The sequence below is a fragment of the Amblyraja radiata genome, unplaced genomic scaffold, assembly GCF_010909765.2.
Source record: "Amblyraja radiata isolate CabotCenter1 unplaced genomic scaffold, sAmbRad1.1.pri S89, whole genome shotgun sequence".
In the NCBI taxonomy this organism is placed as follows: Eukaryota; Metazoa; Chordata; class Chondrichthyes; order Rajiformes; family Rajidae; genus Amblyraja; species Amblyraja radiata.
The window spans coordinates 8,254,874-8,271,531 of record NW_022630172.1 but is presented as its reverse complement, the minus strand read 5'-3'; the positions used below and the strand labels follow the sequence as shown (position 1 = coordinate 8,271,531).

The 16,658-nt window shown below is 46.0% G+C and overlaps 2 protein-coding genes across 2 annotated transcripts; both read left to right on the top strand.

Annotated features, from left to right (window-relative positions):
- Positions 1–930: 930 nt before the first annotated feature.
- LOC116969596 (galectin-3-binding protein A-like) lies at positions 931–12,612 on the top strand. The gene is made up of 3 exons (XM_033016425.1): positions 931–1,017; positions 7,739–7,774; positions 12,179–12,612. Exons 1-3 carry the CDS (start codon positions 981–983, stop codon positions 12,517–12,519), a joined length of 414 nt encoding a protein of 137 aa, XP_032872316.1. The 5' UTR covers positions 931–980; the 3' UTR covers positions 12,520–12,612.
- Positions 12,613–13,890: 1,278 nt separating this feature from the next.
- Positions 13,891–15,975, top strand: LOC116969623 (scavenger receptor cysteine-rich type 1 protein M130-like). Its single transcript, XM_033016449.1, has 2 exons — positions 13,891–14,198; positions 15,516–15,975. The coding sequence occupies exons 1-2, from the start codon at positions 14,084–14,086 to the stop codon at positions 15,854–15,856; spliced, it is 456 nt and encodes a 151-aa protein (XP_032872340.1). The 5' UTR covers positions 13,891–14,083; the 3' UTR covers positions 15,857–15,975.
- The last annotated feature ends 683 nt before the right edge of the window (positions 15,976–16,658 follow it).

Here is a 16,658-nt window from a genome sequence, read left to right as displayed (position 1 = left end):
GGCTGGGACTTTGCTGGCCGATGTGGGCGAGTTGGGGCGTGTTGGGACGAATGGCTCGATTCCACTGTATAGATCTATGACTATCAAAAGGGAATAACATGAATAACGTTTAATGTAATGCCATTGAGTTCAATCAGAGAATGAGGGTCTCCAATAAGGTAGATATTCGTGCAGGACTGCTCTCCAGTTGTGGTTGGATGGATTAGTTGCCTGATAACCGCTTGGAAGATACGGTCCGATGGGAGAGGGGAGAAGTGGGAATGGCCAGGGTACGACTAGTCCTTGATTATGCTGCTGACCTTGCCGAGGTAGGATGAAGCGTAACATATGGAGGGCATATAACGGCCCTGGGCCTCTAATCGCTGGAGTTTAGAAGAATGAGGGAGAACCTCATTGGCATTTAAGGAATAGTGAAAGGCCTGGATCGTGTGCATGTGGAGTGGATGTTTCAACTCGTGGTAGATTCTAGGACCAGAGAACATAGCGTCAGAATTGGACGTTACTTAGGTAGGAGTTGAGGAATAATTTTTCGAGTCAGAGGGTGGTGAATCTGTGGAATTCATTTTCACAGAAGGCTGTGGATGCCAAGTCAATGGATGTTTTTAAGGCAGAGATAGATAGATTGTTGATCAGTACGGCTGTCAGGACATATGGGGATAAGGCATGAGAATGAGGTTAGGAGGGAGAGACGGATCAGCCATGATCGAATGGTGTAGTTGAGTTGATGGACCGAATGGCCTAATTCTGCTCATAATACTTATGAACATGAAATTGAGTCAATGGACTGGTGATTGGTGGGTGTGATGGTCTGGGCTACGTGCACAATTCAATGTTGGTCAGCATTTCAAATGTTTTTAAAATCTCTTCATTTCCTAAATCATAAGATTCTTTTTTTATAGTTCCTCTTTCAGATTTTCTGACGAGTATAAATAAGTGGGTACTTGTTTCCGGGATTTAGATTTTCCTCAAACCACTCAAAAATGCCTCCAGAATGTACGTTGATGTTTCTCAGCTTTGGTAAGTGAACCACTTCAGGGCAAAGAATCATTCGGTGAATAGTGTGCAAAACTGATAATGTGTGCTTAGAAATACAGCATGGAAACAGAGTCCATGTAGACCATCGATCACCTGGAAGATGCTTTAAGCTAGTAGGGGTGCAGAACATGTTTACGAAGATGTTGACAGGATTTAAGACTGCATTTGCAGTATTATGATCAATTTTGGGCACCATATCTGAGTAAGGGTGTGCTGGCGTAGGTGAGGGTTCAGAGCAGGTTTACGAGAATGACCCTTGGAATGATTGGGTTAACAAATAATTAGCAGTTGATGGCAATGGGACTCTACTCGTTGGAGTTTGGAAGAATGAGGGGGAAACCACATTTAAACTTACCGAATAGTGAAAGGCTTGGATAGACTGTATAATAATAATAATAATACATTTTATTTAATGGGCGCCTTTCAAACATCTCAAGGACACCTTACATAGTATATCGGAATAACATATAATCGGAATAAAACAAGTAATCAAGACATCACAGAGACACAAATTAAAAACAGGATTCAATCCAAAAACAGAAAATCAAAAACACAGTGTGAAGAGGGAGCAGCGGCAGCCAAAGCGCGCCAGCGTTCACTCTCTCTTCACGGCAGCCATCTTGGACACAGACCTACAAGACTACAATTAGACAAAAAAATCATCCCCCCACAGTGGATAGCACTGTGGGGGAAGGCACAATGTCCAGTCCCCACCCCATGTTCACCCCAAAGTCAGGCCTATTGAGGCCACCGCAATTGCCTCTACGGAGGCCCGATGTCCCTGGCCGTTCTCACCGGGTGGTCTTGCCCCGGCGTCGGGAGAGTCCTTTCGGCGGCTGGGCCACTTGGAACGGCCGCTTCCTGGTTGGAGCCCGCGGCTGCCGAAGCCGACAAGGCCGCGCCGGTTTGGAGCTCCCAGGCTCCCGATGACAAAATCGGCGCCGCCTCTCCGCTCCGCAGACCCGCAGCCCGGAGTTGTTGCTCTCGGCGGTCCAGCTCGCCAAGCTCCAGCGCGTCGCTCCAGCGCGGCGACCCAGGCAAGGGATCGCCCGCTCCGCTCCAGCGCTCCAATGCTGTGCCGCCGCCGAGGCCGAGGTGCTGGGTGGTTCCCGCCAGGAAACGGCGCTCGAAGTCCGCAGGTAGGCCACGAGGACGGGTCGACGGGCAACCCGGAGAAAAGGCTGCCACACCGACCAGGTAGGGACCTAGAAATTAAGTTTACACCTACCCCCCCACATTAAAAAGACCATATCCCCTACAAACAAAAAACAGGACTCACTAAAAACTATTAAAAAAACGGATTTAAAACGGACGGCTGCTGGCTAGCACAAATGTGCAGAGGGTGCTTCCACTATAGGGAGAATCGAGGATCTGAGGTCATAGACTTAGACTTAAAAGATGTTCCGTTGGAAGGACATGATAAGGAATATATTTATTGGTGAACCTATGGAAGAGGGTGGGAATCTGTGGAATTAATTGCTGCAGAAAGCTGTGGAGGCCATAATTGGATGTTTTAAGTTAGAGATACAGTATAATAATAATAATAAAACATTTTATTTATGGGCGCCTTTCAAGAGTCTCAAGGACACCTTACAAACATTGAGCATGTAGAGGAAAAACATGTAAGGGGAATGAAATAAATAGTAGAGACATTACTAGTACACAAAGTAAAGACAAAATTCAATACAAAACACAGTATGAGGCAATTAATGCACAGATGAAAAGGGACGGGGACGTGGGGCTAAGGATAGGCAGAGGTGAAGAGATGGGTCTTGAGGCGGGACTGGAAGATGGTGAGGGACACGGAATTGCGGATCAGTTGGGGGAGGGAGTTCCAGAGCCTGAGAGCTGCCCTGGAGAAGGCTCTGTCCCAAAAACTGCGGAGGTTGGACTTGTGGATGGAGAGGAGACCGGCTGATGTGGATCTGAGGGACCGTGAGGGTTGTTAGGGGGAGAGGTGGTCAGTGAGATATGGGGGGGGGGGGGGCGGATGGTGGAGGGCTTTGTAGGTGAAGACCAGGATTTTGTAGGTGATCCGGTGGAAGATGGGAAGCCAGTGAAGTTTTTTGAGGACTGGAGTGATGTGATGCCAGGATTTGGTGTGGGTGATGAGTCGGGCGGCTGCGTTCTGGACCAGTTGGAGTCGGTTGATGTAGGTGGATCTGATGCCAAGGAGAAGTGAGTTGCAATAGTCCAGTCGGGAGGAGATGAAGGCATGGATGAGTATTTCAGCAGCAGGTGGTGTGAGAGAGGGTCTGAGTTTGGCGATGTTGCGTAGATGAAAGAAGGAGGTTTTAATGACATGGCGGATGTGAGGCTCAAGGGAGAGGGTGGAATCAAAGATCACGCCAAGGTTGCGGGCCTGGGGAGATGGGGAGACAGTGGTGCCGTCGATGGTGAGAGTGAGGTTATTGATTTTGCTGAGTGTGGCTTTGGAGCCTATGAGGAGGAATTCTGTCTTATCGCTGTTGAGTTTGAGGAAATTATGTTGCATCCAGGTTTTTATAGTGACAAACAGGAGTTGATATGGGAGAGGGGGGGTTGTGGGGCGATTTGGTGCCAAGGTAAATCTGGGTGTCATCAGCGTAACAGTGGAAGTCCAGATTGAAGTGGCGGAGTATCTGACCAAGGGGGAGGATGTAGATGATGAAGAGGAGGGGGCCGAGTACGGAGCCTTGGGGAACGCCTTGAATGACTGCGGCTGTAGCAGAGGTGTGGTTGTGGAGAGAGATGAAGTGGGATCTGTTGGAAAGGTAGGAACGGAGCCAGCTGATGCAGAGCCTTCAATGCCGAGGTCTTTGAGTCTGGTGAGCAGGATGTTATGGTTCACTGTATCGAAGGCTGCGCTCAGGTCGAGGAGGATGAGGATGTTGAGGGAACCAGTGTCAGCAGAGGTGAGGAGGTCGTTGAGGACTTTGAGGAGAGCAGTTTCTGTGCTATGGAGGGGGCGAAAGCCAGATTGGAGGGGTTCAAGTAGGTTATACGCAAAGAGGTGGGAATGAAGTTGTGACGCAACGATACGCTCCAGGGTTTTTTAAAAAAAGGGGAGGTTTGAGATTGGGCGGTAGTTAATGAGAGAGGAGGGATCAAGACCAGTTTTCTTTAAGATTGGTGTAACGGCAGCAGTTTTGAAAGCGGAGGGGACAATTCCTTGGGACAATGATGAGTTGAAGAGATTAGTGAGGTAGGGGCAGAGAACGGGGAGGCAGGAATTCAACAGGGGAGTGGGGAGAGTGTCGAGTATATATATTTTTGATTAGTACGGGTGTCAGGTGTTATGAGAAGGCAGAAGAATGGGGTTGAAAGGGAAAGATAGATCAGCCATGATTGAATGGCGGAGTAGGTTTGATGGGGCAAAGGCCTAATTCTTCTCTTATCAGTTATGAACATGTTTTGTTACCAAATACCTTATCTCAAAAAAGCTCTCCGCTGTTCGTATTGATTCTACCATTGACTAATTGATAATGTCACAATCAACTGTATTGACTTATAGATCCCAGGACTTTGAACTCAATATATTTAATTATAGATATCTTAAACTAATATAACCGAACGTTGGACTTTTTCCTTGGAGAGCAGGAAGATGAGCGGCGATTTTATAGAGGTGTACAACATCACGAGGGGAATAGTTCAGTAGATGCACAGTCTCTTGCTCAAAGTAGGGTAATCGAGAACCGAGGAAGTTGGTTAACGGTGAGGTGGGAAGGATTTAATGGGAATCTGAGGGGTCATTTTATCACACAAAGGGTGATAGGTAGAGAACGAGCTGCCAGGTGAGGTCGTTAAGGCTGGGACTATCGTGACGTTTTTGAAACATTTAGGCAGGTGCATGGATCGAACAGGTTTAGAGGGATATAGGCGAAATGTAGGCAGGTGGGACTAGTGCAGATGGGCTAAAGTTGGGCCGAAGGGCCTGTTTACACGATGAAACTCCTACTAACCCCGTCTCTTATTCTCACAAGTTCCCAAGTCACATAATTAAGCCATTGGGCCGATAGAGTCCGCTCTGCCATTCAATCATGGCAGATCAATCTTTCCCTCTTGCCTTCTCCCTATAACCCCTTGACATCCTTTCTCAAGAACCAGTCAATCTCCACTTTAAAAATATCGATTGGCGGCCTCCACAACTGCCTGTGGCAATGATAGAGAAATTGGTAGAAGGGGATAGAGTATTTGCAGAAAGCAGGTTGAGAAGTGTCATCGAGATAGTGTGGGAGTCAATGGGTTTGTAATAGACGTTAGTCGATAGTCTATTTCCTGCGAAGGAGACTGTGAGATCAAGAAAGGGGAGCGAGGTGTCGGAGGTGTCCAAATACGCAAATTTACTCTACAATTGACTCCGTCTGCACCAAAGATGAGGTGTTCCATTCCAGGACATCCGAGATGTCTTCATTCTTTAGGGAACGGGGGTTCCCCTCTCCCACCATATATGAGGGCCTCACTCGTATCTCCTCATTACCCCACAGCTCCCCATCCCTAGTCGCAACAGAGACAGTTCCCCTAGTCATTGCCTTTTACTTCATCAGCCATCGCATACAACACATAATCCTCCAAAGTTTCCGCCACTTCCAGCCGGATCCCACCACCAGCCACATGATCCAATTTCCACCCCTTTCCTCGTTCCCCTGATAGTTCTCTCCGACAATCCCATGTTAACTCGTCCCTACCCACCCAAACCAACCCTACCCAGGCACCTTACCCTGCAACCGCAGAAGATGCAACACATGTCCCTGTACCTCCTACCTCGGCTCCGTCCAGCGACCCCTCCAGGTTTAGCAGAGGTTCACTTGTACTTTCTCCAACCTCATCTACTGTATCCGTCGTTCAAGATGTGGACTCTTTACATCTGCAATACCAAAAGTAGGCTAAGGGATCGTTTTGCTGAACACCTTCGCTCCGTCTGCCTAGACATACATGATCTCCCAGTTACCAAACACTTTAATCCCCCTTCCCATTCCCACACAGACCTTTCTGTCCTAGGTCTCCTCCATTGCCAGAGTGAGGCTAAACTCAAATTAAAGGAACAGCATCTCATATTTTGCTTGGGGAGCTTACATCCCAGTGGTATGAATATTGATTCCTCTAACTTCAAGTAACCCCGGCATGCCCATTCCCTCCCTCCACCCAAGTCACACAGGCTTATTGTTTTCATTCAACAAACAGCTAACAATGGCCAGTTTTCTTTATCATTCTTACTTTTAGCATATCATACATTAATTGCTTTTTATCTATCTACATAATCGTCTATATCTCTCGCTTCACTTATGTCTAACGAGTCCGAAGAAGGGTCTCAACGTTACCCATTCCATCTCTCCAGAAATGCTGCCTGTCCCGCTAAGTTACTGCAGCTTTTTGTGTCCAGTGTGAAGAAATGATTGATGGTCAGTGCAAACTTGGTGGGCCGCAGAGCCTGTTTCCACATTATATCTCTCAACTAAATTGTTTCGGATTGGTGATTGCTGGTCGGCGTAGACTCAGTGGGACGAAGGTCCTGATTCCACGCTGTAAATCTAAATGAAACTAGCGTGAAAGGGTGATCGATTGTCGGCGTAGACCCTGTGGGCTGAAGACCTGTTTTCACATCGTATCTCTAAATGACACTAGCGTGAATGTGTGATCGATTTTCGGCGTGGACTCTGTGGGCTGAAGGCCTGTTTTCACACTGTATTTCTCAATTCTAAACTCTAAATATTCTCTGACTCAATCAACATTTTGGTTTTATTTTGACAGAATTATTTTCAGCTCAGAATTCATTAAATAATTTGCTTTCAACTATATTCATATTGGTATTACATGTCACATGTACCGAGGTACAATGAAATTCATTTTTATATACTGACCAGTAACAAGTATCACTATACAAGTAAGCTCATGATACACATTAAATACGCATATCAGATACTGTGCAAATGTCTTGTAGTCGTACACTGCAACAGTAAACGTTCAGCAGATAGACAAAATAAACGACAGTAACTCGGCGGGTCAGAGACCATCTCTGGAGAAAAGGAATAGGTACGGTTTCTGTTTGAGATCCTTATTCAGATTGTGAGCCAGGGGAAAGGGAAATAAGAGATATAGACCGACACTGTCATACAGAGCATACAGAGTCTGGTACCATGTTCAACCCCAGTGTTGTAAGTGCAGGGATTTTGATCTGACCATGGAGATTTGTTGGCCTAGCGGCGTTGCAGGGTAGCCGTGGTGATTCCGCCGCTGCTCCACCACTGTCCGTTCCACGTGGTTGGCCTCTCGGTGCGGTGCTCAGTCCAACCGAGCCCCAGGCTGTTGTAGGGCCTCCAGCGGACCACTCCCCCGTCGAGACACTGCACTCCCTACTGCAGGCGGTCGGCAGAATTTCCCTGCATTTGCGGCCCCGCTGTTCCTAAATCCGCAGCGGGCCAGCCGAGCCTTCCAGACGGGTTCCACTTCTTGGCAAGGGCCGTCTGTCCGTGGCGGGCGAGTCATCGGTCTGTGGTGATGTCGGGCCTAAGGGGCGAGGCCGGTCTGTAGCGGTGTCGGGCCTACCGGACGGGTCCCGGTCTCCAGTGGTGTCGGGCCTACCGGGCGATTCCCCGGTCTGTAGCAGTGGCAGGCCTACCGGGCGAGTCCCGGCCTCCGGTGGTTTCGGACTATCTATCCTCTCTCTACGGGCCGCCGCTCCGGGATACTCTCACGTTGTCTCACAATGTGTTTCGCCTTTCAGTGCTTATCGGTCACAATCACAGAGCTTACTCACAAGGTATGGATGCATCACTTTCTGTATCTTCACACGACGGTTACTGTTTGGGGGAGAATGTTGTGCTTTACCTGTACCCTCAATCTGGCTCTTTCCTAGACTCCAGTTGCCCTTTTACAGTTCCAGTTTATTGTCACAGGTACAGTGAACAGTATGTGTTGCGTGAAAAGAAATACATGATTACAATCAAGGCATTTAGAGTGTATAGATACACAATAAGGGAATAACATTGAGTGCGATGTAAAGCCAGAAATGTTGATAAAACATAGGCTGAGGATCACCAATACAGTAGACATTAGTTCAGAACTACACTCTGGTAGGATGATTCCGTTACCTGATAACAGCTGGGAAGAAAATCCATGAAACTGGAGCTATGCATCTGTTCAAATAGGAAAACACACAAATAAACCGTGGAGTAGTGTTCATATGTTTAAAAATCGCACAGAGTTGTGGACGTAACCCAGTCCATGATACGTTCATAAAATCATAAGCAGCAGGAGCAAACTTATGCCATTCGACCGATCAAATCAACTCCGCCATTCATTCATGGCTGATCTATCTTTCCCTTTCAACGCCATGTTCCTGCCTTCTCGCCTTAACCCCTGATAACCGTACTGATCATCTGTTAATCGCCGCATTAAAAATATCCATTGACGGCCTCCGCAGCCTTCTGTGGCAATCAATTCTACAGATTCACCGCACTCCAACTAAATAAATTGCTCCTCATATTTGAAAAGGAATGTCGTTATATTCTGAGGCAATGGCCTCTGTTCGTGGACTCTCGCTAAAGTGGAAACATCCTCTCCACTTCCTGGTCTTTCACTGTTCAGTAAGTTTCAATGAGCACTCCCCTCCCTCATTATTCTAAACTCCAGCGAGCACAGGCCAGTGCCATCAAACGCTGTTTCTTCCTCTATTGATGATGTACACCTCTATAAGATCACCCCTGATCATCCTGTGCTCCAAGGAAAAACGGTCCTAGCCTGTCCCACCCTCACCCTCGAGTCCTGGCAACAAATTCCTGAACACCACTCCCTCTTCTCCAGTCTCCCATCGGGCAAAATGGGATGGACATGTGAAAACGCACACCTCCAGATTCAGGGACAGTTTCTTCCCAGCTATTATCAGGCAACTGAACCATCCTATCAACTACTATAGAACTGTCCTCAACTACTTTCTACCTCATTGGATACATCCTGGACTTGCACTAAACGTTATTCACGTTATTCCTTTTATCGTGTTTCTGTACACAGTGAATGACTGGATTGCAATCATGTATTATCTTTCCACTGACTGGTTACCACGCAACAAAAGCTTTTCACTGTGACTTGTTACAGCGGCAGTAATAAACTAAACTGTTCTAAACGTTATCCTGCTTATGTACACTGGATCGGTTGTGATAATGTTTTTCCTTTCTGCTGGGACATTTACTGGAGAGTATTCTGAGGCATATAATTTACATGCATTTACATGCATTTACATGCATTTACATGGACAAGAGCTGATCTGGGGAAGTCAGCATGGTTTTGTACATGCGAGGTCATGTCTCTGATTGAGGTTTCAGAAGATATGACCAAAAAGGTAAATGTTCCGCTAAGCATGCGACCACAAGGTCGGCTGCTCTGGAAGGTTAAATCACATGGGATTCTTTGACCGTGAATATGTCCCATGCACAAAGTCACAGTCAGAAAGTCACAGTCACAGAGTCACAGTCACAGAGACACAGTCGTAGTCATAGTCACAATGTCACAATCACAAAGTCACAGTCACAGTCACAAAGTCACAGTCACAGGCTCACAGTCACCGATACACAGTCACAGAGTCACAGTCACAGAGTCACAGTCACAGAGTCACAGTCACAGAGTCACAGTCACAGAGTCACAGTCACAGAGTCACAGTCACAGAGCCACAGTCACAGAGCCACAGTCACAGAGCCACGGTAACAGAGCCACGGTCACAGAGCCACAGTCACAGAGCCACAGTCACAAAACCACAGTCACAGATCCACAGTCACAGAGCCACAGGCTCCGAGCCTTAGCCACCGAGGTAGTCACAGAGCCATATTCACAGAGCCATAGTCACTGAGCTGTAGTCACCGAATCATAGTCACAGTCACAGAGCCACAGTCACAAAACCACAGTCACAGAGCCAGTCCCAGAGCCAGTCACACAGCCACAGTCACAGAGCCATAGTAAACGAGCCGCAGTCACAGAGCCACAGTCACAGAATCATAGTCACAAAGCCACAGGCTCAGAGCCATAGTCACAAAGCCGTAGTCACAGAGGTAGTCACAGAGACATATTCACAGAGCCATATTCACAGCGCCATAGTCACAGTCAGTCACAGAGTTGCAGTCACATAGCCACAGTCACAGTCAGATTCAATGTCACGGTCAGTCACAGAGTCACAGTCACAGTCACAGTTACAGTCACAGTCACAGAGTCAGTCGCAGAGTTGCAGTCACAATCACAGAGTTGCAGTCACAATCACAGAGTCACTGTGACAGATTCACAGTCACAGAGTCAGTCACAGATTCACAGTCACAGAGTCACAGACACAGATTCACAGCCACAGTCACAGAGTTACAGTCGCAGTCACCGTCAGATTCACCATCACAATCACAGTCACAGAGTCAGTCACAGAGTCAGTCACAGATACACCGTCACAGAGACACATTCACAGAGTTACAGTCACATAATCATTCATAATCAGCCATAGAGTCAGTCATAGTCATGGTCTCAGACCCATAGTCACAGGTACACATAGAATCACATTCACAGTGTCACAGTCATAGTCACAGTCACAGAGTCACAGTCACAACCACATTCACCGAGTCAGTCACAGAGCCATTGTCACAGAGGCACAGTCACAGAGCCACAGTCACAGTGCCACAGTTACAGCCAAAATCACAGATCCACGGTTACAGAGCCATTGTCAAAGTCGAAGAGTTACAATCATAGTCACAATCACAGTATTACAGTCACAGAGTTACAGTGTCACAGTCACAGAGTTACATGCAGAGTGTCACAGTCAAAGTCAGTCATAGTTAGTCATAGTCAGCCACATAGTCAGTTATAAAGTCACAGTCACAGAGTAACAGTCAAAGACTCACAGCCACATAGCCAGTCACGTAGCCCGTAGATCTATAGTTATAGTCACAGAACCATAGTCACAAAGCCTTAGTCACAGAGACACAGCCACTGAGCTACAGTCACAGAATCACAGTCACAGTCACAGCCATAGTAACAGTCACAGAGTCACAGTCACAGAGACAGAGTCACATTCCCAGAGTCACAGTCACAGAGACAGTCACATTTACAGTCATAGTCATAGTCACAGTCACAGCCACAGTCACAGAGTCACAGTCACAGAGTTAAACTAACATTCACAGAGTCACATTCACAGAGTCACAGTCACAGTCACTCATAGAGTCTGTCATAGTCAGCCATAGTCTGTCATAAAGTCACAGTCACAGAGCCAGAGTCACAGAGCCACAGTCACAATGCCACAGTCACAGAGCCGTAGTTTTAGAGCCACAGTCACATCACCATGTGGTCACAGTCACAGTCACAGAGCCACAGTCAGAGAGCCATAGTCAGAGAGCCACGCAGAGCCCCAGTCACAGAGCCACAGTCACAGAGCCACAGTCACAAAGCAATAATCATATGTTCCAAGTCGTATATCATATTCATAGCCGTACAGTCATGTATTCCTTGGATCACGAACATCAGTTCTCATAGCATAATTAAGCGATTTGGCATCTTCATGGCTGTACTATAATTATATTTCAACCCCATTCCCCTGCCATCGCCTCATAACCTCTGACACCCTTACTAATCAAATGTCTGTCAAACGCTGCCTTAAATATATCCATTTTCTTGACATCCACAGCCTTCTGTGGCAATGAATTCCACAGATTCACCTCTCTCTGACAAAATACATTCCTTCTCATCTCCTTTCTTAAGATACATCTTTTTATTCTGAGTATATGGCTTCTGGTCATAGACTCTCCCACCGGTGAAAACATCCTCTCCACATTCGCCCCATCAAGGGCTTTCACTATTCGGTAAGTTTCAATGAGGTACCCACTCATCCTTCTAAACTCCAGCTAATACAGGTCTAGTGCCTTCAAATGTTCAACATATTTTAACCCACTTAACCATTTCCTGGGATCCCTGAAACCCTTACAAATCAAGAATCTATCAATCACCGCTTTAAAACTCTACACTGAACTGGCCTCCACAGTCAACTGTGGTAAGGAATTCTACAGATTCATACCTTTCTGAACAAAGGAATTCCCCCTCGTCTCCTTTTTTTAAAGGAACGTACTTTTATTCTGTAAAATTGGTAAAACTACACTCAAACTAAAAGCAATCCTCAAGGAGTTATCAATACATTTAATTCCAGTTGTGGACGTGAGATTGGTGGACGGAAGTAAATGCTCTGGAAGAGTGGAAATCCTCCACAATGATATTTGGGGAACGGTTTGTGACGATGATTGGGATATCAAAGATGCGAATGTCGTTTGCCGACAAGTTGGATGCCCGTCGGCCAACGCTACACAAGAGGATGGCAGTTTTGTGGCAGGCAGTGGGAAGATCTGGATGGACCAGGTTGCCTGCAATGGTTCCGAAATGTTCTTGTCGGCCTGTTCCTTCTCAGGATGGGAGGATCACGATTGCACGCACGCCGAAGATGTTGGCGTTACCTATGATGGAGGTATGGAGCTAATAGTCATGGCGCCATAGAGGCGCATAACAATGGAGCCATGGAGTCATAGTCGTAGAGTAATTGTGCAAGAATAGTTAGAGAGCCACAGCGCCGTAGCAACACCGTCGTAAAGTCATAAGGTTCATAGTCACAGATTTATGGAGATAGAGACGTATAGCCATAGTCACAGAGACTTAGTGTCAGAGAGTCATAGAGACTTTGAGTCAAAGAGACATAGGGACATAGAGACATAGAGGCATAGAGCTATGGAGCAATAGAGACATAGTAATAACTATAGTCATAGACAGAGAGACACAAAGTCATGGTCATACAGCCATAGCCATAGTCATAATCATAGAGTTACAGAACTATATTCAGAGATATAGAGACACAGAGACACAGATACATAGAGACATATAGACATATAGACATATAGACATAGAGACACAGAGAAACAGAGCCACAGTCAGAGAGCCACAGTCAGAGAGCCACCGTCAGACAGCCACAGCCACAGAGCCCCAGTCACAGAGCCCCAGTCACAGAGCCACAGTCACTGAGCCACAGTCACAGAGCCACAGTCACAGAGCCACAGTCACAGAGCCACAGTCACAGCCACATTCGCAGAGCCACAGTCACAGAGCCACAGTCACAAAGCAATAATCATATGTTTCAAGTCATATATCATATTCATATCCGTACTGTCATGTATTCCTTGGATCACGAACATCAGTTCTCATAGCATAATTAAGCGATTTGGCCCATCATGGCTGTACAATAATTATATTTCAACCCCGTTCCCCTGCCATCGCCTCATAACCACTGACACCCTTACTAATCAAATAATCTGTCAAACGCTGCCTTATATATATCCATTATCTTGACATCCACAGCCTTCTGCGGCAATGAATTCCACAGATTCACCTCTCTCTGACAAAATACATTCCTTCTCATCTCCTTTCTTAAGATACATATTTTTATTCTGAGTATGGCTTCTGGTCATAGACTCTCCCACCGGTGAAAACATCCTCTCCACATTCGCTCTATCCAGGCCTTTCACTAGTTGGTAAGTTTCAATGAGGTACCCACTCATCCTTCTAAACTCCAGCTAATACAGGTCTAGTACCTTCAAATGTTAAACATATTTTAACCCACTTAACCATTTCCTGGGGATCCCTGAAACCCTTACAAATCAAGAATCTATCAAACTCCGCTTTAAAACTATCCACTGAACTGGCCTCCACAGTCAACGGTGGTAAGCAATTCTACAGATTCATACCTTTCTGAACAAAGGAATTCCCCCTCGTCTCCTTTTTTTAAAGGAACGTACTTTTATTCTGTAAAATTGGTAAAACTACACTCAAACTAAAAGCAATCCTCAAGGAGTTATCCATACATTTAATTCCAGATGTGGACGTGAGATTGGTGGACGCAAGTAAATGCTCTGGAAGAGTGGAAATCCTCCATAATGATATTTGGGGAACGGTTTGTGACGATGATTGGGATATCAAAGATGCGAATGTCGTTTGCCGACAAGTTGGATGCCCGTCGGCCAACGCTACACAAGAGGATGGCAGTTTTGTGGCAGGCAGTGGGAAGATCTGGATGGACCAGGTTGCCTGCAATGGTTCCGAAATGTTCTTGTCGGCCTGTTCCTTCTCAGGATGGGAGGTTCACGATTGCACGCACGCCGAAGATGTTGGCGTTACCTGTGATGGAGGTATGGAGCTAATAGTCATGGCGCCATAGAGGCGCATAACAATGGAGCCATGGAGTCATAGTCGTAGAGTAATTGTGCAAGAATAGTTAGAGAGCCACAGCGCCGTAGCAACACCGTCGTAAAGTCATAAGGTTCATAGTCACAGATTTATGGAGATAGAGACGTATAGCCATAGCCACAGAGACTTAAGGTCAGAGAGTCATAGAGACTTTGAGTCAAAGAGACATAGGGACATAGAGACATAGAGGCATAGAGCTATGGAGCAATAGAAACATAGTAATAACTATAGTCATAGACAGAGAGACACAAAGTCATGGTCATACAGCCATAGCCATAGTCATAATCATAGAGTTACAGAATTATATTCAGAGAGACATAGAGACACAGAGACACAGAGACATATAGACATATAGAAATAGAGACACAGAGAAACAGAGCCACAGTCAGAGAGCCACAGTCAGAGCCCCAGTCACAGAACCACAGTCGGAGAGCCACGCAGAGCACCAATCACAGAGCCACAGTCAGAGAGCCACAGTCACAGAGCCACAGTCACAGAGCCACAGTCACAAAGCAATAATCATATGCTCCAAGTCATATATCATATTCATAGCCGTACAGTCATGTATTCCTTGGATCACGAACATCAGTTCTCATAGCATAATTAAGCGATTTGGCCCATCATGGCTGTACTATAAATATATTTCAACCCCATTCCCCTGCCATCGCCTCATAACCTCTGACACCCATACTAATCAAAAATCTGTCAAACGCTGCCTTAAATATATCCATTTTCTTGACATCCACAGCCTTCTGTGGCAATGAATTCCACAGATTCAACTCTCTCTGACAAAATACATTCCTTCTCATCTCCTTTCTTAAGATACATCTTTTTATTCTGAGTCTATGGCTTCTGGTCATAGACTCCCACCGGTGAAAACATCCTCTCCACATTCGCTCTATCCAGGCCTTTCACTATTCGGTAAGTTTCAATGAGGTTCCCATTCATCCTTCTAAACTCCAGCTAATACAGGTCTAGTGCCTTCAAATGTTCAACATATTTTAACCCACTTAACCATTTCCTGGGATCCCTGAAACCCTTACAAATCAAGAATCTATTATTCTCCGCTTTAAAACTATCCACTGAACAGGCCTCCACAGTCAACTGTGGTAAGGAATTCTACAGATTCATACCTTTCTGAACAAAGGAATTCCCCCTCGTCTTTTTTAAAAGGAACGTACTTTTATTCTGTAAAATTGGTAAAACAACACTCAAACTAAAGGCAATCCTCAAGGAGTTATCCATACATTTAATTCCAGATGTGGACGTGAGATTGGTGGACGGAAGTAAATGCTCTGGAAGAGTAGAAATCGTCTACAATGATATTTGGGGAACGGTTTGTGACGATGATTGGGATATCAAAGATGCGAATGTCGTTTGCCGACAAGTTGGATGCCCGTCGGCCAACGCTGCACTAAAGGGTGGCAGTTTTGGGGCAGGCAGTGGGAAGATCTGGATGGACCAGGTTGCCTGCAAAGGTTCCGAAATGTTCTTGTCGGCCTGTTCCTTCTCAGGATGGGAGGATCACGATTGCACGCACGCCGAAGATGTTGGCGTTACCTGTGATGGAGGTATGGAGCTAATAGTCATGGCGCCATAGAGGCGCATAACAATGGAGCCATGGAGTCATAGTCGTAGAGTAATTGTGCAAGAATAGTTAGAGAGCCACAGCGCCGTAGCAACACCGTCGTAAAGTCATAAGGGTCATAGTCACAGATCTATGGAGATAGAGACGTATAGCCATAGCCACAGATACTTAGTGTCAGAGAGTCATAGAGACTTTGAGTCAAAGAGACATAGGGACATAGAGACATAGAGGCATAGAGCTATGGAGCAATAGAGACATAGTAATAGCCATAGTCATAGACAGAGAGACACAAAGTCATGGTCATACAGCCATAGCCATAGTCATAATCATAGAGTTACATAATTATATTCAGAGAGACATAGAGACACAGAGACACAGATACATAGAGACATATAGACATAGAGACACAGAGAAACAGAGACACGGAGACACGGAGACACAGAGGCACAGAGGCACAGAGACATAGGGACATATAGACATAGACTTACAGTCATAGTCATAGAGACATAGAGGCACATAGACCAGAGACACAGAGACATAGAGACAGAGACATACAGTCATAGTCATAGAGGCATAGAGACCAGAGACCAGATACATAGATACATAGAGACATAGAGATATAGAGACACAGATACACAGATTCATAGAAACAGAGTTATAGTCATAGTGATAGAGACACAGAGACAAAGAGATACGGGACAACGTCACATTCACTGTCACAGAGTCAAAGAGTCACAGTCAGAGAGTCACAGAGACATAGAGACACAGAGACACAGAGTCAAAGGGTCACATAACCACAGTACAATCACAGAGA

Excerpts from the sequence above, each read along its gene's own strand:
- LOC116969596 (XM_033016425.1), top strand. The coding sequence starts at position 981 with ATGCCTCCAGAATGTACGTTGATGTTTCTCAGCTTTG. Across the intron at positions 1,018-7,738 it reads GTTGATGTTTCTCAGCTTTG|TGCTTATCGGTCACAATCAC; the intron begins GTAAGTGAACCA and ends TTCGCCTTTCAG. Across the intron at positions 7,775-12,178 it reads TCACAGAGCTTACTCACAAG|TTGTGGACGTGAGATTGGTG; the intron begins GTATGGATGCAT and ends ATTTAATTCCAG.
- LOC116969623 (XM_033016449.1), top strand. The coding sequence starts at position 14,084 with ATGGACCAGGTTGCCTGCAATGGTTCCGAAATGTTCTTGTCGGCCTGT. Across the intron at positions 14,199-15,515 it reads TGGCGTTACCTGTGATGGAG|ATGTGGACGTGAGATTGGTG; the intron begins GTATGGAGCTAA and ends ATTTAATTCCAG.